The sequence below is a fragment of the Gastrolobium bilobum genome, unplaced genomic scaffold, assembly GCF_033153095.1.
Source record: "Gastrolobium bilobum isolate Gb01-03AN ecotype WA unplaced genomic scaffold, APGP_CSIRO_Gbil_v1 utg7961, whole genome shotgun sequence".
NCBI classification, from domain to species: Eukaryota; Viridiplantae; Streptophyta; class Magnoliopsida; order Fabales; family Fabaceae; genus Gastrolobium; species Gastrolobium bilobum.
The window spans coordinates 229,606-244,673 of record NW_026899198.1 but is presented as its reverse complement, the minus strand read 5'-3'; the positions used below and the strand labels follow the sequence as shown (position 1 = coordinate 244,673).

General features: G+C 34.7%; 2 protein-coding genes across 2 annotated transcripts in view; one reads left to right on the top strand and one right to left on the bottom strand.

Moving 5' to 3' along the window:
• Positions 1-4,478, top strand: part of LOC133288180 (uncharacterized) — a 36,322-nt gene extending 31,844 nt beyond the window's left edge. The window contains exons 6-7 of the mRNA XM_061485887.1: positions 3,974-4,124; positions 4,250-4,478. Coding sequence (XP_061341871.1) covers positions 3,974-4,124; positions 4,250-4,333 — 235 coding nt within the window. The 3' untranslated portion in view covers positions 4,334-4,478. The remainder of the gene's footprint in view (positions 1-3,973; positions 4,125-4,249) is intronic.
• Positions 4,479-13,408: 8,930 nt separating this feature from the next.
• On the bottom strand, positions 13,409-14,680 carry LOC133288178 (uncharacterized). The gene is made up of 2 exons (XM_061485883.1): positions 14,139-14,680; positions 13,409-14,046 (listed from the first exon to the last, which is right to left on the bottom strand). The coding sequence occupies exons 1-2, from the start codon at positions 14,631-14,633 to the stop codon at positions 13,726-13,728; spliced, it is 816 nt and encodes a 271-aa protein (XP_061341867.1). The 5' UTR covers positions 14,634-14,680; the 3' UTR covers positions 13,409-13,725.
• Between the last annotated feature and the right edge of the window lie 388 nt (positions 14,681-15,068).

Genomic DNA, 15,068 nt, shown 5'->3' with positions numbered 1-15,068 from the left:
AATTGTGTAGCAATACTAGTAATAATAATATCATCAACTTAAACTAAGACATAAATGCAGTGGTCACCAACATGAAAGAACAAAAAGGGAAGTGTTACACTTGTTGGATTTGAATCGACTATGTGGAAGAGTTTGACCAAATTTATCAAATATGTTTTAGGGCTTGTTTGAGCCCATACAAAACTTTGTGAAGCTTGGAAACTAAGTGTTTGTCGAGGGATTCAAATTGAGAAGGTTGAGACATCTTCATGAAGCACCTCATTTAAAAACGCACTATAAACATTCAATTGCTGCGAAGGCCACTGATAAGTGAATACCAAAGTGAGAGTAGTTCGGATTGTAATGGGTTTTATCACTGGAGAAAAAGGTTTCATTGTAATTTAAACATAGTTGTTGATTGAATTCCTTGGCAACCAACCTAGCCTTGTAGTTATTAATTGTAAAGAACAAATTCAACTCAAAAGCTTAAGTTGTTGGGTGAAGCTACATTAATGATTTTATATTTCTTTAACACACCCCCTCATACGAAAGCCCATTGGACTTGAAAGGTGGTGATGTATCAGGTCCAACCTACCTGTATTAAGAAACTTCGCAATATTTAATTATTTTTATTAGTAGAATGGGATGGTGAGGATCGAACTCATGACCACTTAGCAATGTCAGCTCTGATGCTATGTAAAGAACTAATTCAATTGAAAAACTTAAGTTGTTAGGTTAGGTTACATTAATGGTTTTATATTTCTTAGGAGCTATTAGGATTTTCCTTAATTTGAAATACTCATTTGCTGCCAATGACTTGCCTAGAGGATGGCAAGGGAACAAGGGACCAAGTCCCATTAGCTTGCAAGGCTGCAAACTCATCTTGCATTTCCTTGAAACATTTTGACTGAGGTTGGCTCCACATGAGAAAGAAGGGCAGAAGGGGCAAAGGATTTTGACCCGGTGGTTATGGAATGCGAAAGAGAGGGCTAAGAGAGGATGAAGAAAGATATTTAGAAGAGGAAGAAGGACTAGAGGAAAAGGATAAGAGAGAAGGGGTAGAGACAGCATGCTGGACATGGTCAACTATCCAATCATGTGAAGTCCACATACCGCCTGCAAGGATATCACCCCTCTAAACCATTCCCTTATACTTAGTGACGTTTGGGGCCAAGCAATATTAACAAAATTAACGGAGCATGGTGGTAGGTGACCTTCATAAATGATCACACTAGGCTAACTTTGTTGTACCTATTACATGTAAAATCTGAGGTCCTTAAGGTTGTCAAAATTTTCCAAATGATGGTGAAAACTCAATTCCAAACTCAAAAACAGATCTTGCGATCTGATAATTCCCAAGATTATTTCAATTCTGAACTTATCTCCTGTGGGTGTAGTCAACATCCTGTCTTGGCAAGACCCATGTGGGGTCGGAGTCATATCGAACTACGGAGCTTGGGCTGATAGGACAAGTAGAAAGAGCTGTACCTTGATCAATAGTTATAGCATTTGGCCTAGTGGTAAAAGCTCGATCCAACACCTCTGACCTGCATAGAAATGGCATCCTCCATTAAAGCCCTTGTGTAAAATACCCCTCAAAATTATGGGATTGCTGAAAGAAAAAATAGATACCTTATAGAAGTGGCCAAATCTCTCATCCTTACCACCAATGCACCTAAATGTTATTGGGGAAAAGCTATACTCACATCCACATACTTGATTAGTAGAATTCCCTCTATAAACTTCCTATCCCTATATCATAAACATTCAACCACCTACCCAAACTTTCATGTCGTGTCCACCTTTTCTTCTAAAGTCATTCAGCCACCTACCCAAACTTTCATGTTGTGTCCACCCTTTCTTCTAAAGTCTTCCGCTGTTCAGCATATGTTCACATTGACAGTGGTGGCAAATTAGATGCACATGCTACCAAGTGTATCTTCCTTGACTACTCTTCTGCCCAGAAGAGTTATAAATGTTACTCTCCCACCACCAAATACACCTATACCGCCATGAATGTCACCTTATTACCACCAAACACCCATTCAAGGGGAGAGAAACACACCAACCACTGTCGAATCAACCAAGGAATGGATGTTTTGGATTGAACCTGAACTAGAACTTGACATCATCCCATCTCCTGCACTTGCAACAAACACTAACAATGACCAAACCCGCCAAGAACCTGAACCTGAGATTCCAACCTGAACTGCTTCCACTACAGATAGAAATCAAGTTGTAGTCAAGAAGACAGCAGTGCATCAACCACATCCTTCCAGTGGAAATTCAAGGTCATGATGACAACATATGTCCTATTCAAGGAACAATCGAAGTGTTACTACATGTTTAGGTTCTTCAGAGGATACCACGATCCCTCGGTTATCCCTTGACTCCATGGGTTTCCAATTTGCAGGTTTCGCATGTAATTTTAATCACACATCCTTGGTATAGCCTATTTTGTGGTTATGCTCACACCATGGTTTTCCATTCCTCCTTGGCTTTTGTAGTATTGTATCTCCCTACAGTAAAGGCATTGCCTTCAGGATTCTGATATGTGTTCTGGAATCCAAGGGTTAATTATTGCCTGCTCTCCTCCCATTTTATCTGAGCAAACTCCTTATGGATTAGAGGTAATGGACGTGTGGCAATACTTTCACTCCTAGCTGCATCATAGATAGGGTTAAGTGCCAAGAGAAAATTATAAATTCTTTCCTTTTCCACAATGTTTTGTAGGTGTCAGCGTCAGCTTTGGTGGTCCATTTGTGATCTTCATAGAGATCAAGTTTTTGCCAATACTTTACCAGTGTGCTGTAGTATTGAGTGATGCTCTTATCCTCGTTTTAGGTCATTTTAGACACCATTTATCTATGTTGAGATATATAAAAACCATTAATGTAGCCTCACCCAATAGCTTAAGCTTTTGGGTTGAATTGGTTCTTTACATGGTATCAGAGCCTCGTGTCCCGGGTTCGGTCCTCGCCGCCTCCCACTTTCTTTCAAGTGGAATTTCTTTCTTCCCACAGATATGCGGGCCTGTGCATTGTCCACTCTTCAAGCCTAGTGGGCTCTCGTGTGAGGGGGTGTGTTGAGATATATAAAAACCATTAATGTAGCCTCACCCAATAGCTTAAGCTTTTGGGTTGAATTGGTTCTTTACAATCTAGAACAAGGCAGCAGTGTTGTCAATTTTTTAGTAGGATTCTTTCATGGCATTCTAGATTTCTTGTACAGTTGAGCACAACCTGTAGGTTTCTCCAATTTCAGTCATCTTGGAGTTCACGAGTCAGGACATGACCAGGTTGTTCTCAGCCTTCCAAATTTATATCATGGGTCTGACTTGTCTGGTTATTAGGCATCTCTAGTGAGATAATTTTCCTTTCTATGGCCACAAATGAACATCATAACGCTTTGGGATCACATTAGATAATTAGACCTTATCGAAACGATGTCCAGTGATCATGAGAGAGAGGGACTTTTGGCTGCCATGGTTGGAGTGATGGTCCCCCGATTGTTTGCGACAAGTGTTGGTTGGGAGGTGGTGGACAATGTTCCATCGGATTTACAAAACATAGGATGAATTTTGGTTTTGGACCTGGCACTCAGGAGAGAGCCCTGATATCATATAAAAAAAAGGAAGGCAAAGTTCTAATTTCACTTAATATGACATAAATAAGGAAATAACAATTACAACAGAAATCAATACAAAAGAGGTAAAAAGAATATGGACAAATAAGTGGCTATGCTTTATCCTTGCTCTCTCTCTCTCTTGTCGTTGTTGATTTGTCTATAGACGAGTCTCACGATATCATGTGACATGAGAATGAGAAGATTCATTCCTAGAGTTGTTGGCACCTTTGACTAATTACATATGGCAGTGTTGCTCTATCACCTTTTGTCTAGTTACATATGATAGGTTGACTCAATCACCAATAGATGATAGGATCACAGCTTTCTCACACTTACAAGAGTCTAAAATTCTGACATTTCTTTACAGGCCCATGACCCTTGGTGAGAAACAACTGCTACAGAGGTTAATTCAGAAGCTACCAGCAAGAAACCTTGACCGTGTGGTGGAGATAATTTGTCGAAGTAGGCCAGTAGAAGAACAAAGTTGTGACAACATATTTGTTGATTTGGAAAAAGAGGTAGTACTCTAATCGGGGATGATATACGAAGTTGATTAGCATTATTAATTGCGGAGTCTGATTAGGTCTATGGTATACGAACTTGATTAGAAGTATAAGATTCTTACGATATTGGCTTTCTGCAGGATAATTCTACACTCTGGAGACTGTATTACTATGTTGAAGCTGTTGAGAAAGCCAAAAGTCTTTCTTGTAATCAAGAGGCCTAGTTTTCTAAATGATTTTGAAAGTCTGAGCTGTAATTCTAGTTCATTAAAACTCATTAATAGATTTTTCTAATCTTTCTAACTATAGAGTGGGCCGATTTTCAAAGTGCTGACATGTATGGAGGCATTTGTTTCAAGGCATATGATTACATTTTCAGAAGAAACATAGGTTGTAACACCCAGATACTGGATTAGTTTGTTATCATTACATATGATATTAAAGCACAGTTACAATGAAGGTAATTGAATTTAGAATTACAGATAAACTTGTTCTTTTATTATAACCAATAATAATTTATGTGACCAATTAATTAAAACACTCTTAAATGTTAATCATACTCTATCCGGAAGTGTTTACATTTCATTTACAACACCTTAGATAATACCATGTGAGGTAATCAATTACCCACCAGATGGTAATCAATTACTGTGTTAAGTAATCGATTACTACCAAAGTAGTAATCCATTACCATGCCATAAAAAACACTTGGCAATAGTTCAACATTTCCCCTGTTCCAAGTTAATCGATTACTTTCATGGTGATAATTGATTACTGAAAGCTCATACAGAAACTGGAAATTGCCTTCCATGTTTTAGTTAATCGATTACTATGCTAGGGTAATCGATTACCCTACTGGAAAAAACCATTTTGGCAACATTTTGCTGCACTTTGAGATTAGGGAAACCTTCCCAAAGCCTTGTCTCACCTAATAGACTTTGTCATACATTTATCATGCATATATCTAACCAATTCAAGGCTTGTTACATGGATCCATCCATGAATCAATTCCCATACATACTCATGCATTTCGTATACATATATCTCAAAATGACAAAGTCCAAATGAATAACACATCATTACATCATTTGGTAAAATAAATACATAAGTGATATCAACTTATACATGTTCTCTAAACGTATACACATAGGTATATTCGAAATGGAATAGACCAGTGTTTAAAAACTCGGACCAGTCATCGAACCGTTCGAGGTACTGGGTCACTGGTTCAACCGGGTTGAACCGGATTTACTGTTCACATATTAAAAATATAAAAATATTACTTATATTAATAAAAATTCACATAAGAAAACTATCAATGAGCTTCAAAAAATAAATTGATTTTCAATGATAGCAAATATTATATACTTCTAAGCTTTTAGCTCTAGACCATATCCTAATATTGGATTAAAATTGCAATATAAGTTAAATGCACTTTTTGTGCTTGACATGATACGAATAAATTAAATCATGATAACAAATAGTATGCAACTATGCATGAAATATACATTAAGAAAAAAGTGTCACTGTTATCATGATAACAAATAGCATGCATGAAATATACACTAAAAAAAATATCCACCGTTGAGATGAGATCATGAGACCATCAGTGTTTATCACCACTTAACTTCATGAGATCATTATAAGATGCAGCTAAATTACATAAACGAACTGCACTAATCTAAAATACCTTATTATTTTTACCTTACTTTTAATCATATTCATCATAAAATATGAATATGATTTAATTCAAGAGTTTTTATCAACAAAAAAAATTTACCAAAAAAAAAAAAAAGAATAACCGGTCTAACTCGGGTCAACCGGGTCGCCGGGTTTCGGCTGGGTCAACCGGTCCGATCCGGGTTGACTGCAGAAGCGGTCCAACTACCCACTCGGACCGGGGAACCCACCGGGTCTCGGGTCGATCCGGCCGGTTCGAGCCGAATTTTAAAACACTGGAATAGACATCTTCTATGCTCTCAAAATACATAGACAATATGTGAGATATATGTATGTACATCAAAATATCATCCCACTACACATGCTAGCTTGGCCTCGTGTCAAATGATGCTCATGCACCATCAATTCTTGTCCCTGAAATATGGTCCTTGTAACATCCCGAGCGCTGACGAGGGCGAGGAGTGATCGCCGATGCGAAAGGGCATGGACAAGGAGCGGCTCCTGACAGGCTTCCAGTGGGGGGTTACATGCATGAATGAATCGAATCGACACTCGAAAGAGAGGGATTCCAAAGACTGTGCAGGTATGAGACTGCACAGTTTGGGATAGTTTATAAGAATTAATTAGTACTACCTATACTAACAAGATGCATCTACTTTTCGGTAGCCCAGAACAGAAGAACTCCATAGTTAAGCGTGCTTGACTTGGAGCAATTTCAAGATGGGTGACCTCCTGGGAAGTTTTTCCAGGAAGTGTGCGAGTGAGGAAAAAGCACATTGAAAAGTCTCGTGTTAGTATGTGGGGATAGTCATTGATTCTTAAAGCGGACTGGCGTTACAGTCCTCACACGGGGCGAGATAAATATTTCAGTAAACTAAGGGTCTTTGGAAGATTCCTCCAGCCTTAAGTTCACTTCAGGTATAATAGCAATATAATCAATATAATATATCATATATCAATGCAATGGGTGCAATAAAGAATTAGTGGCCAGAGAACAATGTATGCATTACGCAAGGAATTAATCGTCTTGTGTGGCACACAAAAGCAATACATACAATGCATTATATCAATTTCCAACGCAATCACATACACCATATATAAAACAACTACCCCTTCTAGGCATAGTGGAACAGACACATGATTAACCCTAAGGACTGAAAGCTTACCTCTCGAAGCTTCTAATCAAGCTTTACCTAAAGCCAAGTGTGCATCACACTTTATACGCAAACAACACCACTAGGTAGTACTAATATCACCTATTCAAAGACATGTGTGTGATCCAAAATACATTTTATATATTAAACCTCAAGCTAATAACCATCATCCTATCAAGAGTTCAAGGTTGTAAACTTACCACTATTCTTGAAATTTCTCAAGAATAAGAACTTTGAAGTTTGATCCATAACTTGGTCAAATGTCTGGTTTTCTACTTGAACGCCAATGGAATCCTAACTACTAAATCAAACTAACATAGACTTCAATAAACATCTATGCATATTACTTAAAATGAACGGAATCTCACACTTTTCATATGCTAAAATTTCAAAAATCATGAAAGTGTTCCAAAAGGATATTTTAACACTTTTCCACTAATTAAATCATTCCCTAAACATTCTTTCCAACATAACTTAGGTACAAGTCAAGCCATAACCACCACTACTAATACAACATATTTCATAAAATACTATGTTATTCAATGAACAAGAATCTTGATCAAAGTTAGGATTACTCACCATAAAACTTCCTAGAACACTTGTAGGAGTAGTTCCCAAGCTTAAGACAAGGTCAAACAACCCTCCAAGCTTCCCTCCAACCAACCTAGCACCACTTTCCCTTGAAGATAACTCTCCACTCAATGGTTTTCACAAGGCTTTATTTACTAGGTTGTGATCACCAAGAGATCCTTAACATTTTTCATGATAAAAGTTTGTTGATTTAGTGGTTTAATCAAAAGTTGTATATTCAAGCTAGACAACAATGGGATCTTGAGTTAGAGGAAGAAGAAGCACAAAGATGGATAGGAAACTTAGTGGAAATGACTAACTTAAAGCATTAATCAACTTAGTAAAAGTCAAAAGTAACATTTGCCTTAATTTCTTCCATGTCCCTTCATCGAATTTAACATCAAGACATGTTTTTAGTCATCTTATGATTTTCAACATCTACTAACATCATTTAATAATGTCACACCACATTATTTTTAAGTTCGGGGTATCTTTTGCCTAATTGCATTTTTATTCCAAAACTTACATTATTTACACTTTTGCTCAAAAGTGACTTTAATTCCTTTAATTAAATCTCATGTAATTAATCATTCTAATCTATGATTAATTCCTTAATCAATTCACAAATTCACAATTCACATGTTAGGGTTATTATATAGTTGGTTACCATTTAATATTTTTGGGAATATTTTTCAAGATTTAAATGATGGGAGAAAGAAGTGACAGTGTGAAAGTGGAAGTTAATAATGGGTTTCAATATAAGTTCTATTTCCATGCTAGGAGAAACTACTCCATTCGTGGTATGGGAATAAAAATCAATTAAAACATGAGAATATTACTTTCTTTGGAATTAATGGACAAATCTGTGTACAAGGTTTTTCGACTTACAAGGATGGAGTAAGGATTGATTGTACGCAATTTTATCCTTTTTTTTTTTACAAATAAGTTGTTCTCTGGATTCGTATTCATGATTTTCTTATCACAACGAGCAATTTTACCGCTATTTCAAAATTCACCCTCTTTTCTTTTGAATTAATATTGCTCAAAAATATTTTTTTACTAACTTGTACCAAAACATAAGAATGTCTATACTTTTTAGATTACTTTTTCATGAACAACTTACAATCCTTGAACAATAGCAGGCACTACTTATAAAAATGAAGTATCATTCTATCGAACACGATTAGACTCGTGACACTCACATAACTTGAATTTGAGACCTCTAATTTTGTAAAACAAGCTCTTTATCATTTGTTGGTTGTCTTTGTTCCTTTTCGATGTGCATATTTTGAGAAAGTCACTAAATATATAATCTCCGAGATAAATATTTAGTGCTCTGTATTACTTTAAAGTCACTAAGAGTGAATTAGTGGTAAAGGATTTGGATAATGCATGAGGTTATAAATTTAAACCTACAGAGGTTATTCAAGTTCACTGCACTTGAATTGAGACTAAGCTGGAAAGGTTTATATTTTATAGGGGGGTAACAGGTGACAAACGATTTAATAAACAATTCGTTGTTGAAGCTCTACCCTTATCATCTATGTAGGTAACTGCACTAGTCTTCTTCACTGCACAGGCATTTCTTAATGGTTTAATGCTTAAACTATATTGATTATCATATATTACATAATATTATTTTTGGGAGAGGTTTAAAACTTTAATCTTGGGATCCATCCCGAATCAGACTATTCACGAAGTGATGAATCGATTGGAATATCTCCAAATTTTTTTTTTTTACATAATAATGTATCTTTTAAGTTAAGTATAAATTATCATACAGTGAAGTGGTTCTATCACAATTAAGTGACAAGCTTCATCAAGAGTTGACTACAGGCTCCATCAATTTTATGATTTCCATCATAATTCCTGCAGCTCCATGAGGATGTTTAGTGAAACTCACCATGTACACTGATCAGATAAAAATATGTGTAAATGCATGTTTTTACTTTCCTCCTCTTTGATAATGGTAATTGTTGACACGGTTCTTATCTTATTGCATAGAATATATATATTGAAGGCCTAATTGTCCCAAAGCCCAATATCCAAAGTTGGTTGCGCCGCCAGCAGTTTTATAATTTATAAGGGTTTCGATTTTCTCATGTGGTAGGAGAAAATTTTCTCATGTTATAGACACATCTTATGTGGGTCACATCTATTAAAAAATAAAAGAAAATATTGTACAAAAATCGAAGGATCAGTGGTAGAAAAAACAACTCTCCTACGACATGAGAAAATATTTTCCCAATTTATAAACTATTAACATTTTCACAGTTTTTAACTTAGCTCTTGGACTAGTTATTTGTAGACACGTATTCATTTTATTTTATTTTTTTGAATTATAGGAAAACAAAATACAACTACACACCCTATTACACACACCCACACCACTAGGCTAATCCTGGTTTTTTTTTTTGTCTTTTATTTAATAAGGGTAAATTGCACTCTACTATTTTGATATTTGTTAAAAAGTAATATTAAACTCCAATCTCTCACCATAAATTAGACGTCATTTCATTTTTTGTCTTTGACTAACTGTTATTAACTTCAAAGTAAAAATGTATTCTAAGTGAACTGTTTAGTAATTACATTATTAGGCGTAAAAGACTTTACAGCTGAATTAGTTGTCACCTTCTAATTTTCTTATGTTTTATTGTTAATTAAAATATGAATACATATAAAAATCCAACAACTGTTTATGAAAAAATATTTAAAAAATAACTGAAAAAAAAGAAATTAAAATAATTAAGCATTAGGTATATCAAGTTATCAATCAAAGTCATTTAAAATTATTCGATTGCTCATCTACTTCAAAAGCTCTATCGTAATGACCTTTCAATTGCAACAAACTTTAGTTACAGTTCCTAAAGTATATTAATAAATTGAAATTTTATCCATACATTCCAATAAATAAATTAGGCAAAAAGAATCATGTATAAATAGTAATGTCGAACATAATTTTGGTAATAAAAAAATCGTATTAAATTTTTTTCTTTTAAATCAATACATATTTTTTCTTTAATGGATTAGAATTGAAAGTAGCGAACAAAACATAAAGCAAAGAGGAAATTAGAAAATAATTCATTTTATTCCTTTCTTATTTACTTAGGATAAAATTTTGATTAGCATTATGTATATTTAATTTACATCGATAAAAATTTGATTGTTAAAATTTAAATTTAGCATAAAACCTTATTTTAGTTCCTAAAATATACACTTAATATTAAAAAAAATCTATATTTGTAAATAAGATTTCAATATGTTATTCCAAAAAACTTAAGCTATTAGATAAAAGCAAGCGAATGATTTTATATTATACTTTTAACATCTAACATTATAAGAATAGCTTGTTTGAGAAGAATCTCATTGTTATATAATTAAGGAGGGATTCAATTTTTTATTTTTATTATTTTTAGGCATGGCAATCTCACCTCAATCTCCATGGAACCTACCATGCCCCATCCCATGCGAGCTAGGGCAAAAACAAGCCTAGTTGGGAGATGGGTGGGATGCGGGTTTGGAATCAACTCATTTCGCGTCAGATATCCAATTCACTTAACAAAAAAATATTATGTTCACTTTATAGTTAATAACATAGTCAATTATTATACACTAATATACTATTTAGCATGATAAATTAAAATAAAGAATAGGAGGAAGAAAATGTTAATGTTAAGATGGAAATATATTGTTTTTTTTTTTCATTTGTTTTATATTTTATACATTAAATTTGCATGGTAATTCATATTAGCTAATTTGTTTGTGTAAAACCTGACTTATTATTATCGGTTTAAACACTTGTTATAAACATGCATTTTAATTTGTACGAGATGTTGGATTGATTTTAAGATTGTGATTAATTATTGTATAAATATTTAAAATAATCATAAGTGCACAATAAGATGGATAGAATGTGAGTTTTAATATTTTTCTTGCGAGACGGGTTATGGTTTTGATCTTAGGAGTCTGGGGTGAAGTTGAGTTCAACAATAAATTGCCGCATTGTCAAGCCTATTTCATGCTTCATCTTTTGTACCCTCAATTAAATGCTAATGACTTAGGAAAAACCTAAAAGTCAAGAGTCATGTTTTTGCTAAGTTATCAGTATTCAATCAAAGTGATAGAGAAAGGGACATGGAAATGAAACTGAAGATTTGATTCAACTATAAACCAGTGTTCTAAAACTCCGTTCCGGCTTCCGGGTTGACTCGGGTCAACCTTGACTCCTCTCCTTTGAGGGTTGGGGTCACAAGTTTGACCCTATATGTATATCAATCTCTCCAACCCCCAAAACTCGGTCGGGTTTCGGTGACTCCCGGGTTAGATGAGTCAAAGGGGTCACTGCATGTTTTTTTTTTTTATAAAAAATTCCATGAAACAACATTGTTTTATTAAAAAAATAAAATAAAAATACTTGCAAACCTAAATTTAATGGTTTTCTTCTCTCCTAGCGTCCTAGACGTTTTCAATCTTCATCTCGCTGCCGTGAATCTTCTAGAAAAGGTAAGAATTTTACCCATTCAAATGAAATCTTTACGGTCGTCGATGGAAAACAAAAATTCATTCTTACTTTGTTTAAATTTTCCTTTGTCAGAGACCTTCTCAAAAGAGGCAGAACCGGGTCAACGTAATGACCCCATTAGAATATGAGTTTTGTACTTTGGTATCTTGATACTTTAATTAGGTTATGTAATATTGACTTGTGGTTGTAATTGGTGAATTATGTTAAGTATATTTTGAACCTTTGATTATTGATGTTTTTTTTTTAATATTTTCATATAGGATATATATATTTATATTTTTTTAATATATAAAACCGGGTCAGCGTAGTGACCCCGTAACCCTCCGATTGAACCCCTAATCCCGTGACTCCTAACCTCGGCCGAGTCGATAGCCGGGCCGGATTTTTAAACACTGTTATAAACTCCTAGGTTGAGGTGCTTATTGTTGTAATGTGTATCAAGAGGTTTCAAATGCATATTGCAGCTGCTGGCTTGCTTGCTTTTTCTTATTCCTTTCATTCTTACTTGGTAAACTTTCAATCAAGTTTCTTTGTTGCTTGGAAGAAAAAAGAAAAAGCATAGAAGACTTGTTATGAACTGAATATGATCTCCTTTAGAGTAATGTAACACTTATATATTATACGGAAATGTACATCACCATTCTTCGGCACATCTCTCACTTTTTTCTTTTTTTTTGTCAACCCAGGTGTGTGGTAAAGGTCAAAGTTCGCTTTAGAAGTGTTTCTCCAAGCATTGAACTTTCGATCTCGAGGTTTACACTGCCACTTTTAATCACTGCACACCCAATGGGTGATATTCTCACACTCTTTAATCCTTACTAGTGAGTTGAATGATAGTTTTGGCTAGACGCTGAATTTTATGCCTTAATGTCATTTACCACATATAAACAAAGGGGAAGATTATATTTGCAAATATTTTGTTTATAAACTCTTACAAACTACACTATATCTAATCGATCACACTTCAATCAATCGATCCTCTTATTTTTAAGCTAGAAGCTACTTATAAGCTAAAGCTAAAAAAAGAGCTTAAAAAAATAAGCTAAAAGCTGTTTGGAAATTACATAAAAGTTTTAGCTTAAAAATTACTTAAAAGCACATATTTCAAGAAAATTATCTTTCTCTCTATCTTTATCACTCTTCATTTAAAAAAAAAGCACACAATTCAAGAAAAACAGATAAGAGCTTAAAAAAAAGCTCCTCCTAGGAGCTTTTAATTTTCAGCTTTTTTCTTCATTATAAAAAAAAGAGCTTTTCGTTATAAGAGCTTTTCCCAAAATCTGTTTGGCCTAGCTTATTCTTATAAGTAGCTTCTAGCTTAAAAATAAGAGGATCCAAACAGGCACTTAATATAATTTGTAAAACAAAAATTATAAACGAATTCTTCCCCCTAAACAAATTGTCCATTTCTATGAACAATTTGCTTAAGAAAGTAATAAAAGGAAGTCTATTAACACTAATTTCAACTTCACAAGTGAATAGTGACAAATACAAACAGCATAGCACATTTTTACATACAGATATTAGCACACTTCGGCTTTCACAGCAACCCTCCAATTTAATCATCCGGTAAAAAACCACAAATCCCGACTTGCAAGTGCTAGGATGAGGCAAATCTTTTCACACAACCTTACCATTATATTTTTTTGCAAAGAGACTGTTTAATATATTCAAACTCGTGACATTTCAATCATTTTTCTATGGGTTTAAAATTCCTATAAGTAATCACTGCATAAAAGGGATCTGACCCTGACATCAATCCAAAAAGCCTCATGATCCAACCAATTGGTGACTTGTTCCCTTGAGCATCATTAGTAGCTGGTAACTTTCTAACAACCTCTGGCTCTGTGAAACCTTCCACAGATTGGAAGTACTGAACCACAAGTCTTACCCTACTATAAGCAGTCCCTTCTCTCCATGCACTTATGGCTTTCTCATAAAACATTCTGTTGCTAAAACTCACAATGAACACCCCTCCTGGCTTTAGCACCCGGAACACCTCAGCAAATACCTATAAAATCTCTACATTACTATAAGTATAAATTCAAGATTGAATACATGAGCTTTGGGAAATAATGCATGTAAGGTCATAGAATATCTAACCTTCTCTGGTTGTTGGAGATATTGCACACTAACTGTGCATAACACTGCATCAAAACAACAACTCTCAAATTCAAACTGTTGATCCATGTTGAGATCCTTCACAAAAAAGTAATCCAGCCTTGGATTCTTTGCAAGCTCTTGTGCATTCAAACCATGCCCCACCACTCTTTTGTAGTTTACATCGTTGGGTAGGTGGCTAATCCAAGAGCTCGTGAGATCAAGAATCTCTGTGTTGGGTATCAACCTTTCTCTGTAAAGATTGGTCAGTGTAGAAATGAAGCCATCATCTACATGGGTCACCAAGCGTGGATATGCATAGAACTCTTTATCTGGGTATATGTTAAGTTTGGTTCTACCTTCTTGGGTGAGAACAAGGCGTTTAATTTTGCCGGCAGAGGATTGTTGATTGGTTTGGTAGTTTTCATTTGAAGTGTTAACAATTTTGATTGGAGTTTTGGTAAGGGGTGCAGAGATGAATTGGAGATTGGTTTGCATAGTTAGGAGTTAGGAGTTGCTGTTTGTGGTAAAAAGTGGACATGAACTTTGAGTCAATCAAAACCAAACTCTAATTTTGTTTATAATTAATATCACATATATTCTTGTGGATAACCAATCAATGGTTGTGAAAGCATATAGAACTTTTTCAATTTTTTTTTTTTGTGGGCCCAAAATGAAATTAAATTTGTATTGGTTGATCCATAGTGTAGTCTACATGTATAGCAAACTTCCTAACTATGCAAGTGTCCCATGTTTTGTTTGATGTACTTGATTGGACTGCAGAGTTGCTTTGTTTTGGGCTCGGCCCATTTGTATCTTTGAGCCTTTGATGCTTAATATTGTCCAACATAAAAAAAACTTCATAACAATGAAAATAAATGTAAAGGCTTATATTTATTGGGATCCATTTCTTTAGGACCAATTTATAAAGGG

Coding starts and splice junctions, on each gene's coding strand:
- LOC133288178 (XM_061485883.1), bottom strand. CDS start 14,633: ATGCAAACCAATCTCCAATTCATCTCTGCACCCCTTACCAAAACTCCA. Junction 14,047..14,138: donor ATCTCCAACAACCAGAGAAG/GTTAGATATTCT, acceptor GAGATTTTATAG/GTATTTGCTGAGGTGTTCCG.